A 16,261-nucleotide genomic window follows, 5' to 3' on the forward strand; every position below is an offset into this window, starting at 1 on the left:
AACTCTTATTCCAGAATCCAGATTCCTAGGGCTCCACTCCAGACCTATTGAATGGGAACCTCTGGTTTGCATTTTAACAAGCTCTGCTTATTCATATTTGAAAGTCATTACTTTAGAGTTGCTACTTCTCTTTCATCCCACCACCCCATCCAACCTATAGGAGTTTGCCAAGTCCTACAAATTTTACATTGGAAAAGAACTTCCAAACCTAATGCTAATCATCAGAAAAACCTAAGATTTTCATAAACACAGATTCCAAGCTCTGCTCTGGAATTATACCCAAAAGGTACTATATAAATGTATTACATTTCATATAGCATATGCTATATGATATACATGATATACTGCCCATCTCCCTATCTGGGAGCATGGTGGGGAATTCACCTTTATAATCCTGAGTTTGATGTAGTTACTCCCAAGAGAAGACATTTGGGCCTCACCATGAGAATTGACCTCCTTGTTCTATTTTAATGTGGACTTTATAAAGTCCTCATTATCTAAACAATCACAAATAATTTCCAAATTAAAGTAATGCAGCTCTGATAATTTTACTCTCCCACTCAAAACATTTTACTGTATTACATACAAATTACTCAGCTTGACATTCAAGACCCACTGCTAATCATCTTACTAGTTCATATCTGTTAATTCACTTTATTCTCGAACTAACCAAGCTATGCTCTTTTCTGGCCTCTAGATTTGCACCTTGTACTTTGTGCCCCTTTACTTTGCCTAAGCATATCCCATCCACCTAAAGTGCCTCTTCCCTCAATATCAATAACAATTCAAATTCACATAAATATTATATCCTCAATTAGCCTATTCTATATACTAGTATGTCCATTAAGTAATAACTGATATTTATTGAGCAATCTGTAGAAGCCATTCATTCTGCTATATCTTCACATGCAGTGACTAATTTAATCCTCACAACCACTTTATGAGGTAGCTATAACTATGTTCTTCATTGTTCATAGGATAAAACTGGGGATGAAATAGATTGAAGTGGCTTTCCCAAGAATACTCAGTAGCAAGTAGTCAAGGTGGGATTCTGATTTCAGATCCTGCGCTCTGAAACATGAGATCTACTGAGTCACAAATAAAATATTTGCACTCTGTTAATAGTTACAGAACTGTGTTGAAAATGACTCACTTTTGATTAATTGGTATTAAAAAAAAAAAAAAAAGAGGAAAAGGTGGTAACAGAGCACTCCCAATCATGATTGTAATAGAACTAATGCTAAGGACAACTCTGGAGTTTTTTTATTATTATTACTAGAGGCCGTGCACGAGATTCATGCACTGGGAGGGGGGGTCCCTCAGCCCGGCCGGTGCCTTCTTGCAGTCCGGGACCCCTCGGGGCCTAAAGCCAGCAGTCAGACATCCCTCTCACAGTCTGGGGCTCTCACAGTATGGAACCCCTGGCTCCTTACCTCCTTCCTGCAGCAGAGGTGGGAGAGGGTCCCACCACCGCCGCTGTGCTGAGCCTGGCTGTGGCACTCCTCCTGTGGGAGTGCACTGACCACCAGGGGGCAGCTCCTGTGTTGAGCGTCTGCCCCCTGGTGGTCAGTGTGCGTTATAGTGACCAGTCGTTCTGCTGTTTGGTTGATTTGCATATTAGCCTTTTATTATATAGGATTATTATTAACAGTGATTTTTTAAAAATGCACGGAATGACCTTCAAGTGGTCCACCGACCCCTGGCTAGCAGAGACACTAGTGTTTTAACTGAATTGTGACTGGTTGGGGATGAAGGAACTAGGCTCTGTGTCTTCCATTGGATTCAAACCACATAGGTGTTTTGTCTACATTAGGATCAGATATTAGCATTCAGGGATAAGAAAACTTGCTACCTTGCTCCCTATAGGGCCCTATCAAAGGTTACTGTCATTGACAGAGGGCTGTGTTTGTGCATAATTGTTCCACTACACTTTAAGGACCCTGAAGCAGGAATTGTAAAAGAGCCATTTTTATGTCACCATTATCATCATCACCACCACCTAACAATTAGTATCAGGACTTGAGGATAGCAGTGATTTAGTAAGGTATGCAGAAATGGACATGAATTTAGAGAATTCTCTCCTCAATATGTTGTCAAGCCTCTTTACACCTTAATTTTAGGTAGTCCTAAAACAAAAGAAAAGTGTTTCAATTTAGGGAGGTTACATTTAGATCAAGGGTATTTTAAAATGCTGTTTGTTGTGTTTATTTCTTGTCTATTCTTTTAGTAGCACTCTGTTTTGGATAATCTAACTAGGTATTTGCCATAGGCAATTCCTCTTCTTCTCTTAGTCCAACTTGACAAGTGGGGAAAATAAAAACTAGAAAAGAATTGCAGAGCCAATGCTAATTGTATATATCAAATAGAATTGCAAAGGGCTTAATTGTTTCTGAACATCATTGTAAAGCTATATTTAGAATGTCAGAAACCCATGTCAGTAGCTGAAGGAGTACAGTTTCATGTCAGATTTTAAAGCAAGAGAGACATTGTATATTTTGTGAGCATAGATATGGTTTTATTCCACCCACCACCACCACCACCTTTTTTTCCCTTGTGGCACTAAAATCAGAAACTATGAATATATTAATGTATTTGGGAAATAAGGACTATAAATTAATCAGACCACTTATTAGACTGCAAAATTATTCCAACTATTGGTTCCCTCTGTCAGCCTTCTTATTCCCTTTTCTTACTTTAATCCTAAAATCAGGCCCTCTGATCTGTAGTAATCCAAAATATTAAGATCACCAGGGCAAAGCCTGAAGAGGGAAGGCTATCCTAAAGCAAGAGAGAGGGGAAACTTTGGCATAACACGTGGGTAAGTCTAGAACTACAGTGTAGTTCTTTGTCTCTTCATGCTCCCTTCTAATTGGACCCCTTCCCCACTTTATGATCCTATGCTCTTCTAACTGGTCACTCTTTCTGCAGAGTATCAGCTTCAAAGCATAAACCCCACGTGGTGCCCCCCTCTTTTGCTCCCCCTTATCTTGTAACATTTCTCTATCTCCTGTGAAAAATCTGTTTTCGTCTTTCTGCCATTTGTCGGCATTTCTCTATCTTCTGTGAAAGTTTGTTTCCTTTTTCCCCATACTCTGTGGCTTTTCCTTATCTGCTAGTACTATGGATGGATGTCTTCCTCTCTCCTTATCCTGTGGCACCTTTTAAAAAAAATATATTTTTATTGATTTCAGAGAGGAAGGGAGAAGGGAGAGAGAGAGAGAGAAACATCAATGATGAAATAGAATCATTGATTGGCTGCCTCCTGCATGCCCCCTTCTGGGGATTGAGCCCACAACTCAGGCATGTGCCCTTGACTGGAATCAAACCTGGGACCCTTCAATCTGCTGGCCAACGCTCTAGTCACTGAGCCAAACCGGCTAGGGCATGTGTCGCCTTTTCTTATTCTCTGTGAATGTATGCCTTCTGGTGGCTCCAAGCCCTCACCTATGCATTCCTCCCTCATGAACCCTCTTTATTCCTAAAACTCCCTAAACCTGACTATTTTATCCCTAAAACTCCTTTCAATTTCAGGGAGGAAGGGAGGAGAGAGAGACAGAAACATCAATGATGAGAGAGAATCATTAATCGGCTGCCTCCCGCAAGCCCTCCACTGGGGACTGAGCCTGCAAACCCAGAATCAAACCTTGACCTCCGGGTTCACAAGTTGATGCTCAACCACTGAGCAACACCAGCTGGGCAGTAATATCTTTGGTTCCAAGTTTTGAGTTTTTCTATTACCTTCTGGGAAGTATAAATTCTGTTTGTTTTGTTTTTGTTGTTTGTTTGAAACATCTCCATCAAGTAGCAGAGAAATTGTTATTTAAAAGTAATGGGGAGGGGCAAGGAGTAGAAGGAAATTGGCCATGCATTGATAATTATTTTAATACATTTCTCTCTTCCCGGATCTATGAATTCTCCATTTACATTAGTTGTACATTTTTCTACTAGTCTTTTTGTTTTCATCTTTTAAATTTGAATTGCAAATATCCTGTGACTCTTCATGTCCATTGGGATCATAGTCTTAGCTGGGACATGTCAGCATAGAGATATTCACACACAAGGGTGTCTGCTCCTGAGATAGGTGTCATGGAAACAGTAGATAACACAAAATAAATCGTCTGGAAATGACAGGATTTTCCACAGACAGGGCCATTGTTTAATATAATTAATGATGATAAAAGTATATTCTGGAATATTATGCAGCTATTGAAAAGAATGAGTTGCGCCCTGGCCTGTTTGGTTCCATGGATAGAGCATCGGCCTGTGAACTGGGGGGTCCCGGGTTCGATTCTGATCAAGGGCATGTACTTTGGCTGCGGGCACATCCCCAGTAGGGGGTGTGCAGGAGGCAGCTGATCCATGTTTCTCTCTCATTGATGTTTCTAACTTTCTATCCCTCTCCCTTCCTCTCTGTAAAAAAATCAATAAAATATATTTAAAAAAATAATGAGTTGCATGTACACATATGACATTAAAATACTCCTGTTTTAAAAGTAAGCAAGATACCTGTATATACATCCACATCAGCACCGAGAGTGAGATTCAAGGATGGAATTCCAGGGGCTGGAGGGCAAGTGTTCACTTTTATTCTGTTTACCACATACTGTGTGCCTCGTAACAATGATCTGATGTTCCTTTTGTAATTACAGGAATTAACAAATTAAAGAAAACTTGTCTGGATGGAGAAAAGCAAAAAAATAAAAATAAAATAATTTTTAAAATAAAAAATACATTTCTCTCTATTCTTAATGTTTTAACTTTTCTATAAATAAAACATACAAGTGGAGAGAAACACTTGCTACATTTTAGTTGAAACTAGAAATGAAAGTGGGTAAAGGCACCAAGTTATAAGTCCACAGTCTGCCTTCTGCTGGAGTGATAGCACAAGAAATATTTGTGCTTTATAGGTTGAACAGGGAAATATCACTCAGGCAGATTGACTAGCCTAGCTCATCTTAATAAGAAGAAATCATATATGAGTATTAATATTAGGGCATCAGCAACAACTTTATTCTGTAGTTGGTTAAGTTATGTACAATTTCTTCTATATCCCAAAAGTATGCTATTAACCTTAGTAGACTAAGATTTATTAAAGATTAAAGAAATACATTAGTTACACCAGAAACACCAGATTTTTCATATTTGTCTTCCTAAATGAACTATTTCAGCAATTTAACTCATACCCCTGTGAAAATCAAATTCTGCCATCTGTCCCAAATGCCCATTTTTATTTTCCTTTACATAAAACTAAAGGAGTTGTCAAATTCCCTTCAGAAAAACAAAATTTTCAAAATTGACATGGTATATATACTGGTCATGGGTCTAAGATTTTGTGCATACATTTATTTATCTAAATCACTTCTTTATCTAAATCTATCTTTTGTAACTTTCTGGTTTTCATTTTAAGCTATTCTTTCCCATTGTACAATCTTTTAGGGCACTCACAAGCCATTGGATTCATAATTTGCATGTTCCTCCTTAACACAGTAAACAGTTGACATAAGTGGAACCATTTAAAATAGAACTAGGGCAGCCATTCCAGAGGAACTGCCTTGCACGACTTTTTCCTAAAACCTCTCAAATGTTTGAACCGGGCAAAATAACTCTTGGACTGGGCCAAAACAACTTTGTATTCCAAACACTGCTTGTACAGCTAACAGGAAAGCATACATCCTGACTATGAGGACTGAAAGTTAAGGACAGTCTTTAGAATTAGCACCACCATGTATAGCTAAAAATGAGCTTAGCTCATTAGCACCAATAGAAATTCATTTTTTTCTATTCAAGTAATTATTTTTGTTCCCTTTCTCATAAAAACCCCTTCACCCCATAATCAGAACATTATTTGGGTTTCCCCTAATAGCTATACTTTGATCTCAAGCAAATGCTTGATGCCTGTCACTTTGCTTTTTATTTTTTAGGTTAACATCATCATATTTTCTTTATCCCTGTTCTCATTTTCTCTCTTCCCTCAGCCAATTTACTAGTCCAAGTATGGACACGTTCAAGGAGTGTCTGGATCTCCAAAGTTATAAGCTACAAATGGTATAAGTTATTTGAATTCAAATAACTCTGGCAAACTCTACCCTTAACTGCACCCACCTAAATGAAACAAAAAAAGAAAAATTATTCCTTTATTAAGCCTCTAAAAATTTTTCCATAAAAAGCAGAGTTAGAAATATCCTGCCACCTCTTTCTGATTGTGTGGCCTTTTCAACATCTAAACTCTTTGTGTCTCATCATCTTAACTCTTTGTGTCTCATCATCTTTATCTGTTTTTTATTTATTGTTGTTTTCAAAAATGATTTGCTGTAGGTAAATCTCTTTCTCGCCTGATGTATGATGCACAGGAGAACAGAGTGTGTCTAAATGGAAAGATACTAAAACAAAGGCTTTTGAAATCAATGTAAATTTTGTATCTCAAATGCAATTCTGAAAGTAGTAGTAACAAAAAAATTGTAAATCTCCTAAGCTATTAGATTTACAATTTACAAAAAAATTGTAAATCTAATAGCTTATTGTAAGATTTCCTTGGGGCAATAATAAAAATGAGAATCTCAAGAAAACCCTAAAACTGGCTTTAAGAGATGGAAATAGAGGGAGAGGATTGGCAGAATCCAATCCAACAGAAGGGAAAGGGAAAAGGCACAGAAAAGAATGGGTCACGAACAGTTCTGCTTCTAGTCTTCCAACCGTGTTCCAGAATTCCCCAGCAGAGATTTTTGGCAGTGCCCCGGGCACTTTCTCCGAACCTTGACTGTTCTATCTGCCCCAGACCACTCCCACCTGACCAATAGGGCTAATTCCCAACTCTCTCAAGCCTGCTCAAAGTCACCTTCCAGTGTGGCCTATTTAAAATATGACACCCTCCTGGGTCCTTTCCCCACTTCTGATTACCCGCTGTGAATTATTTATGTTAGCCTCTCCATATGCTCAATTTATATTCCTTTGGACACCCTGCCTGTCGCTTCTCCTTTAAATTTTGCAGGAGGGGGCGGAGCCAGTGCCGGGGCTCTCGGAAAATAGGGGCACATCCGTAGGCTCCGCCCACTCACGTACAGGCGGTGGCCAGACCACGCGAGAGACTTTCTACTCCGCACCGGAAGCGCGAGTGCGGACGGAATTACCACGTGACCGTGACGTCAGTGCTCCCGCGCCGGCCAGCCGGACGCCTTCAGCTGTCGTGGGTTAGGTGCTTCCCAGCTCGTCGTTGTGGCTTTTGGGGTCTTTTCCTCCAGACTTCCTGGACCTGGTCTCAGGCTTGAGAATGTACCACAACAGTAGCCAGAAGCGGCACTGGACTTTCGCCAGCGAGGAGCAGCTGGCGCGACTGCGGGCCGACGCCAACCGCAAGTTCAAATGCAAGGCGGTGGCGAACGGGAAGGTGAGGACTCCGGCGGCTGCCGGCTCTCCTGGCATCTAAACTCCTGAACAGCTGCGGGACCCCCGCCTCTCCTCTGCGGGGGCTCTCTGCTCACCTCCCCTCTCCTGACTTCGCGGCGCGCGGTTGCCTATTTAATAAACAGGCGATCCTCCTGGCAAGTGCTGTAGGTACCGAGACGGACAACGCCATTCCCGTGGCTGAGTGGCAGACGAGTAACCAGTAGCATGGCGAAGAAGAGACTTTGTAGGATGTCAGCGTAGTGCGGGACTAGGGCCTTTCACTTGTCAAGCTGGGATGTCGAGGAAGGCTTTCCCAGTAACTGATGCAGGGAAGATGGGGAAAGGCCATTCCAGGCGGACAGAGCCACAGGTGAAAAGTGGGAAGTCGGGAGTTGCCGGGCGGGTGCCTGAAATGCTCTCCTGTGTAGTGGAAGCTAAGCATATGTGCAGGAAAGGCTGGGGAAGGTAGGGAATTTGTAAGCGGAAATGAGGAGTTGGAACTTGATAATGAAGGGATTGAAAACTTTTGAAAGATTTTAAGTGGCAAATTAACTTCATCAAGTTATGTACTAGAAAAAGTCCTCTAGCATCCTGGTGGTGAACGGATTGGATGGGGCAGGTTGGAGGCAGGGAGATAAGGGACCATTGTCACAAACCCATTAATTTAGGATTATGGCTTGCCAGCCAACTTCTTCCTATTATTAGCTCCCAGTCACTCTTCTATTTAATCTTTCCTCACAAGCACAAAGCCTCCCTCCAGCAAGTGTTCGACGTCTCAGACCTGGAACTGAGATACTGTACTTTTTTACCTTTGTCACGTATTTCTTATCACTTTAAGTTTGTGCTGCTCTCAGTCGTACTTAGTATGCACCATGCTATGTGCTAGGCACTGTTCTAAGCATTTAGCAAGTATGAGCTCTTTCAATCCCCTGAGGTAGATGCTGTTATTTTCCTCCCCTTACAGCTGGGGAAACTCAGGTACAGAGAGGTTGAATAACTTCTCCAGGCTTTATTACTAGTAAGTGGCAGAGCCAGGGTTTGAACCCAAAGAATTTAGTTCCAATATTCCTGCCCTAAACCACAATTACATGCTGTCTATAAAATTAGGGCCTGTGTTAGTTTCCTAGGGCTGCCATTAAAGAAAAAAACTTTTTTTTTTTTTTTCTTTTTAACCACAAACTGGGTGCCTTAAAACAAGAGAAATTTATTGTTTCACAGTCTGGAGGCTAGAAGTCAGAGATCAAGGTGTTGGTCCATCGGTGTTCTCTGCAGCTACTAGGAGATTCTTCTTTTCCTCTTCCAGCTTCTGGTAACCTCAGGTGTTTTTTTTGTTTGTTTTTTTTTTTTTGCTTGTGGAAGCATAACAACAACCTCTACCTTCATCTTTACAGTGTTCTCTGTGTCTGTATCTTCACATGTTAAGGGTAATAGTCATATTGAATTAGGAGCCGTTCTACTCCAGTATGCTCTTACCTTGACTAATTACACCTGAAGAGACTATTTCTAAATAAGTCAGATTCAGAGGTACAGGCCTACCTCAGTTTATTGAGTGTCACTTACTGTACTTCACAGATGTGTTTGTTTTTTTTACAAACTGAAGGCAAGACCCTCCACCTGCAAAAAAGATTACTGTTTGCTTTATTGCGGTGGTCTGGAACTGAACCCGCAATGTCTCCGAGGTATGCCTGTATTGGGGGTTAGGACTTAAATATATATTTTATTTTGGTAGTTGTAATTAAACCAGTAGCAGCAACTAATGGATATTTGTTGTAAAGTTGTATTTGTTAACCATCAAGTGTATCCTGTAGAGAGTTTACAAAGATGGATGAGAGGTAATGTTTTCAGAGTCAGAATTATCCTTGAGACACTTGTTGATTTTTATCTCAACCTGTGTGACTGAGAAAGGGGTCTTGAAAACTTTCCAACTATTAACAGTGTATATCTTCTTTTTTATTTCACATACCTGTGAGCATATGCACACACACCATCAGGTTTGCTTATACCTTAATGAAGCAAATGTCCAGCTGACACTCTGAGAAATTGTGAAATGATAGTATAGTTTTAGTTAATGAAATATTTTCCTAACGCTATTTTATGTAATATTTAACAATTTTATAAAGAGAAAATGAGATGTAGTGTATTTCTCTTTGGCTGGAGATATAAACTAATCTGGACAGGGAAAAATATTTTAAGAGCATTTAATTTACTGAACTTTTGTTGTAACTTTTGGTCTAAAGGTTCTTCCAAATGATCCAGTCTTTCTTGAGCCTCATGAAGAAATGACACTCTGCAAATACTATGAGAAAAGATTATTGGAATTTTGTTCAGTGTTTAAGCCAGCAATGCCGAGGTCTGTGGTGGTAAGTTATGTTAGCGATGAATTATAATGTTCTTTGGCTGACTTCTGAAATATGAACTCTTCTAAATTTGTAGCTCAATCCTGTACCCACTTTATTCAGGAATGCAACTTAATTATGTAAATATATAATTTATGTATTTAAGTTTTTGTCACATTATGTATTTTTCAATAACTGTCTTAAATTATGAATTCCTATATTATATCTTATAAAGTGTTTCAAGTCTAATTTCATAGTCAGAAGAATTCATATGTATCACAGAAATATCTTTGAAATAATGCAGTTATTCATATTTTTAATCAAAAGATCCCTAGCTGAAGCTCATGCCATAAGGAATTTTTAAACCTGATTTATAGAAGCTGGATATTTTCTTTGGGTGAAAAATTGTCTTGTGATGTTTCAGTTATATGATTCTGAGGACCCCATTTGTGTGTAGGTGTGTGCTTACTGTGATGGGGCAGTGGTGAGGAGAAACAGGTAGTTTGAATTTTTTGGCTATATGGGTTTACATATACTGTACCTGTAATTGTTCCTATTTTTTGTATTATTTTTTATAGAAGTTAAGCTGAGATTAAAAAGCTGAAAGATACAGAAAAAAGAGGGAGGAGTATAAAATATTTTTTCCTTATTATCTCACAGATTTGTCATGAAGATCAAATATGAAAGTCTCTTAATTGAACGTATGTTTTAAGTTTTGAGGTCATACAGAGTGAATATCTTAGGACACAGTAGGGAATAACCCCCTAGGAAATAATCTCCATTTTTGTAGTTGAAAAAATTGAACTTTATTTAACATATTAAGTCTAAAAGTATTCGTAGTGTCTTAGTTTACTAGACCTTCACCAGAGAGATCAAAGATTCAGGAAGACTTTTAGATATACTTATTAGCTTCTATCTCCAGATTTAGTTCTTTTCTGATAAAGAGAATTATAGCATGAAGAAGTAGGTTTAAGTGATCTTTTCAGTTGAAGAAACTGAGTCCTTGAATGAACAACTTTGTGGAATTTGTCTTTATACAACACCAGAGGCCCGGTGCATGAATTCGTGCACAGTGGGGGCCGGCTGGCCTGCCCCAATGTGGGCCGGTTGGGGGCGGGGCTGGCTGGGGGGGAGGGGCCATGGGCAGTTGGCCAGCCAGCCCCACCCCCAATCAGGCCTGGCTGGGCCTACGGGGGGGGGGGGGGGGGGGGGGAAGAGGGGGGAGGGACCGGCCCCCAATCAGGCTGGTTGGCCAGCCACAGTGCACGTCATAGCGACCGGTCTGACGGTTGCTTGGCTTTTATATATATAGATGCTTATTTGTAAATGATTAAGAATTTTGTTTTTTATTTCACATAAAATATATAAAAGGAAATATTCCTTTTTTCTATCATGAAATAGATAAATGTTTATTTCATTCGTTTTAGCCATTTGACATAGTGGTTAAAAGTACAGGCAAGTCTTTGTTGAATCCAGCCCTGCCCCTTATTAAGATGTGTGACCTTGAACAAGTCAGTTAACTCATTGATACTCAGTTTTCTTCTCTGTAGAGTGAAGATAGCAATGTTTCATCAGCTGTTGTAAGGTTTAAATAAGATGGTAGTTTTGTGTGTGGCACAGAGCCTGGCACATGCTTGCAGTGAGTAAACAGTAGGTGCTGCTTCTACTCTTTGGTTTGGTAGCAGCAACCATGGTGAATATCACAGATCTGGAGTAGATTTAGAGAGAAGGCTTATTGCCCCAACTGTGTTATACTGAATATTTTTACATTGACTGGTTAACCTGTGAACATTAATATTTTTCTTAAATTTTTCTAAATTGGGCCACTTTTATTAATCTGAATTCTAAAATAATCACAACATTTTTTAATAAGCCAATAACCAACCATAGGAAGGATAACCCAGGGTGGGTGGTAAAGGACAACAAAGGGTCTCAGCTCTGGTGTTTCTGTAACATTTCATCACAATTATTTTGCTTGAAGAAGAATTAAGGTGTGATATTTTGTATGAATAACTTCAAAAAATTTTAAGGTAAATTTATTGAGGTGACATTGGTTAATAAAATCATGTAGGTTTCAAGTGATACATTTCTATGATACATGATCTGTATATTGCATTGTGTGCCTACCACCCATATCAAATCATCTTCTGTTAGCGTTTGACCCCTTTTATCCTTTACTACCCCTCACTTCCCTTCCTTCTGGTAACTACCCTACTGTTGTCTGTGTCTATGAGCTTCAGTTTTATATCCCACATATGAGTGAAATCATAGGGTTCTTAGCTTTTTCTGACTGATTTCGCTTAGCATAATATTCTCAGGGTCCATCCGTGTTGTTGCAACTGGCAGTATTTCATCTTTTCTTATGGCTAAGTAGTATTTCATAGTATATCTGTATTGTATCTTCTTTATCCAATCCTATTGAAGGACACTGGTTGTTTCCATGTCTTGGCCACCATGAATATGCTGCAATAAAGATAGGGGTGCAGCCCTGACTGGTTTGGCTCAGTGGATAGAGCGTCGGCCTGAGGACTGAGAGGTCCCGGGTTCGATTCCGGTCAAGGGCATGTACCTTGGTTGCGGGCATATCCCCAGTAGGGAGTGTGCAGGAGGCAGCTGGTCGATGTTTCTCTCTCATTGATGTTTCTAATTCTCTATCCCTCTCCCTTCCTCTCTGTAAAAAATCAATAAAATATATTTAAAAAAAAAAGATAGGGGTGCATAGCTTTGCAAATAAATGTTTTCAAAGAAACTTTTGACAAATAAGTTTTATTTTTTTAAAACTAAATTTAACATGTAATGTATGTGTGAATAGATTCTGATAATATATATTTTTTAACATTAGGGTACAGCTTGTATGTATTTCAAGCGTTTTTATCTCAATAACTCAGTAATGGAATATCACCCCCGGATAATAATGTGAGTATGTCTGTCTAATTTATTGATTTTTATTTAACAAGACCTTTATACCACTTGAGTGAGTGTGTGTGTGTGTGTGTGTGTGTGTGTGTGTGTGTGTGAAAATTACTTCCTAGTAAAGGGTAATTTAGACTTGCATTCTATTCTGAACTTAAGATCCCTGCGCACACTTCTTATGTATCTGTAACACTTCCCTGTAATACTGATGGCATCTGAACTTTAACTTGTCCAGATTCAAATTGTGGGGTTTTTTTTCCAAGCTACCTTCCCTAAAACCCCTTTCTGTTAGTGGCACCTTTCTTCTCCTCGTTGCTGAGTGAGAATCATTAGTGGTAACTCCTGTCTTTCTACATCCAGTTAGTTTACAAATCTTATAGGTCCATATAGGATTCATTCAAATTGAATAAAGGTCTTTGTGTTTCTGTGCTCTGCTGAGCACTATGCTTATCTTCAAAGGTAAAATTGAAAATAGTATGAGACTCAGCAAAGAGCATGCTGTCAATAGCATTATCCCTGTTTGTTTGTTTTCTCCTTTTTATTCCCATTTCTACCAATCTAGGTCAAGCCCTTGTTATTTCCAATCTTGATTTTTGTGGTAATTTTATTACTAGTTATGAGAGTTACAAGGTTTGTTCGGAAGTTAATAATCCCCTATTTAAATACCCTTGGAGACTTCCACTGATAAGCCTTCCACAAAGGTAGCTCTTTAACCTGCCTTTTATCCCACGCTCATATGGTACATATGTGTGTACTATTGTATATTTTTCTTCTTCCAGATATTTAGGTTGAACTATATGAAACTGCCAGGAAGTCAGTAATGGTTGAATGCAGTGGCAGTATTGCACAATTCAACCTAATTTTATAGTCTCCTATGGATTTAAAACTTTAAACAAAACTCTATCTCTCTCTCTCTCTCTCTCTCTCTCTCTATCTCTATCTCTCTATACATATATATGTTATATACATACTAGAGGCCCGGTGCACGAAATTTGTGCACGGGCTGGGGGGATGTCCCTCAGCCCAGCCTGCACCCTCTCCAATCTGGGACATCCCTCTCACAATCCAGGACTGCTGGCTCCCAACTGCTTGCCTACCTGCCTTCCTGATTGCCCCTAACCGCTTCTGCCTGCCAGCCTGATCACCCCCTAACCACTCCCCTGCCAGCCTGATTGATGCCTAACTGCTCCCCTGCCAGCCTGTTTGCCCCTAACCTCCCTCCCCTGCAGGCCCGGTCACCTTCAACTTCCCTCCTCTGCCGGTCTGGTCACCCCTAACTGCCCTCCCTTGCAGGCCTGGTCCCTCCCAACTGCCCTCCCCTGCTGGCCATTTGTGGTGGCAGCCATCTTGTGTGTTGGAGTGATGGTCAATATGCATATTACTCTTTTATTAGATAGGATATATATCCTGTAATGCCTACTATAGTCACTTGTGAATATTAGTCAATTTTAGAATGTAGTTTTAGAAATAAAGTATTTACATATTTTTCAAAATATATACATATCCCTGGTTATGTGTGTGAGAGAGAAAATTATTTCCTAGTAAAGGGTAATTTAGACTTGCATTCTATTCTGAATTTAAGATCCCTCATATTCCTTATATTTTCCTCTAGGCTCACTTGTGCATTTTTGGCCTGCAAAGTGGATGAATTCAATGTATCTAGTCTACAATTTGTTGGAAATCTGCGGGAGAGCCCTCTTGGACAGGAGAAGACACTTGAACAGATTTTGGAATATGAACTGCTGCTTATACAGCAACTTAATTTCCACCTTATTGTCCACAATCCTTATAGACCATTTGAAGGCTTTCTCATTGATTTAAAGGTAATCTTAATCTTGATATAAAGTAAACTAGTAGAGTGTACTCCTTTGCTTTGTTCTATAAGCAAAAGAATCCAAAATTTTATTATAACTTTTAATTTTATTAATTGTTAAAACATGGGCTCAGTTAAAAGTGAGTGTGGCCTGGACCTCTACTGCAGTAGTTCTCAAACTTCAGTGTACATCAGGAATCACCTGGAGGGCTTGTTAACTCCTTGTTGGGCTGCAATTCCAGAGCTTCTGATTTAGTAGATCTGCAAATACTGATCCAGGGGTCATAAGGAGGACCATTGTGAATTTAGAATAATGCTTTTAAAACTTAAGATAACTCTTATAACTCTGAAATATACTGTCATAGATCTGATTTAAAGAACCTTAAAAATAAATTCTTAATTTTAAATTAGAAAATTGTTAAGTGACTTCTAGTTTTAGTGCATTGTGAACTGGAATCAATATATAAGCATAAAAAATGTAAGTAAGTAATATCAACAAAAATGTCTTAAGTTATTTTGTTTTGACCCTGAAAGAGGACTTGGATAGTCAGCATAAAGTCAAACAAGAATCAGAAACTGGTTCATTCATCTCATTTAAAAGGTGAAATATGAGTACCTTCTATATGCCAAACATTGTCCTTGATGATGAAGCCAGGAACAGCCTCAACATTTATACGCATTACAATCTAATGGGAAAAATAATCATATATTCATTGTGCTCAGTGTTACAGAGAGGAAAATACAGGATACGTTTGAAGGAGATAGCAGATTGAGAGGAAGGGAAGATAGTTCTGAGAAAGTGTCATTTTAAGGTGAAGTTCAAAAAACAAATAAAAATGAAGTTCAGCTCTGGCTAGTGTTCTTCAGTGGTTAGAGCATCAGTCCATGCACTGGAGGGTCTCAGGTTCAATTCCCGTTCAAGGGCATGTACCTGGGTTTTGGGTTTGCTCCCCACCTCTGGTAGGGGAGTGTGTGGGAGGCAACCAGTCCTTGTGTCTCTCTCACATTGATGTTTCACTCACCCCCTCCCTCCACTCTCTCTGAAAAGCAATGGTGGGGGAAGGTGAAGTTCATAGCATGAGTAGGAATTTGGCGGTGAAAGAGTATCCCAGTAGGACTTCTCCATTCGAAGGCCCGGATTCAAGAACCATGGTGCACTAAAGAACCTGAGCAGCTTAGAGGGGAAGACTGCCACAGAGTGCTGCCTGAGTGGAAGGCAGAGAGAGCCAAGACTGGAAGTGATGTTAAGTGTTTTGAATAGAGCAGGGGTAAGCCAGTGAAAGGTTAAGTCTGGGGAGGGTCAAATTAAGTTTACACCTTTAAATAAGTCATGTTTGCAAATTAATGCATAAGTGTGCATCTTATACTATTGCACATCTGTATGTGTCATGGTAATGTGGAGAATGTGTTAGAATGGATGAAAGGATACCAGTTACTATGCTGTTAGTTCGACTCATGTAGCAGCAGCGGGTAGTGAGAGCTTAATGGACTTCAGAGATAGTAAGCAGAATCAGTAGACCTTGAGGTTTAATTACATAAAGAGAGTGAGGACAGGTGAGGACCACCACCCCCTGCAGGGGGGCGTTCTGCAGAGGAATGGGGGGGTTGATGAAATTGGTATGAAACCTGCTGAATTTTCATTGGCTGCAACACATCCAGGGTGGGTAGTCATTTGTATCTGGAGGTAAGAGAAAATGGCTAGACTCGGGCATCATTGCCCCAGGAACACTGAAAGTGGAAAATTTAAATGAGGATCATTTAAAGAGTAGGTAGAGAAATATACAATCTAGAAAGAAGACTGAAAAATACCCAGCGA

General features: G+C 39.6%; 1 protein-coding gene across 10 annotated transcripts in view; it reads left to right on the forward strand.

Moving 5' to 3' along the window:
• Positions 1–7,070: 7,070 nt before the first annotated feature.
• CCNH (cyclin H) overlaps positions 7,071–16,261 on the forward strand; it is a 46,506-nt gene continuing 37,315 nt past the window's right edge. For 2 of the 10 annotated variants that reach the window (XR_013961229.1, XM_080680653.1), the window contains exons 1-5: positions 7,718–7,753; positions 8,984–9,062; positions 9,621–9,743; positions 12,562–12,635; positions 14,245–14,455. Coding sequence is in view for 8 of the 10 variants with exons in the window: in XM_080680653.1 (XP_080536779.1) it covers positions 9,663–9,743; positions 12,562–12,635; positions 14,245–14,455 (366 nt within the window). In the remaining 2 variants the exon portion in view is untranslated. Of the gene's footprint in view, positions 7,754–8,983; positions 9,063–9,620; positions 9,744–12,561; positions 12,636–14,244; positions 14,456–16,261 lie in introns of all 10 variants that reach the window. The other 8 variants (XR_013961228.1, XM_080680650.1, XM_080680648.1 and 5 more) reach the window with 7 other exon arrangements.

Source organism: Plecotus auritus (genome assembly GCF_963455305.1).
Source record: "Plecotus auritus genome assembly, chromosome: 7".
Taxonomy (NCBI): domain Eukaryota; kingdom Metazoa; phylum Chordata; class Mammalia; order Chiroptera; family Vespertilionidae; genus Plecotus; species Plecotus auritus.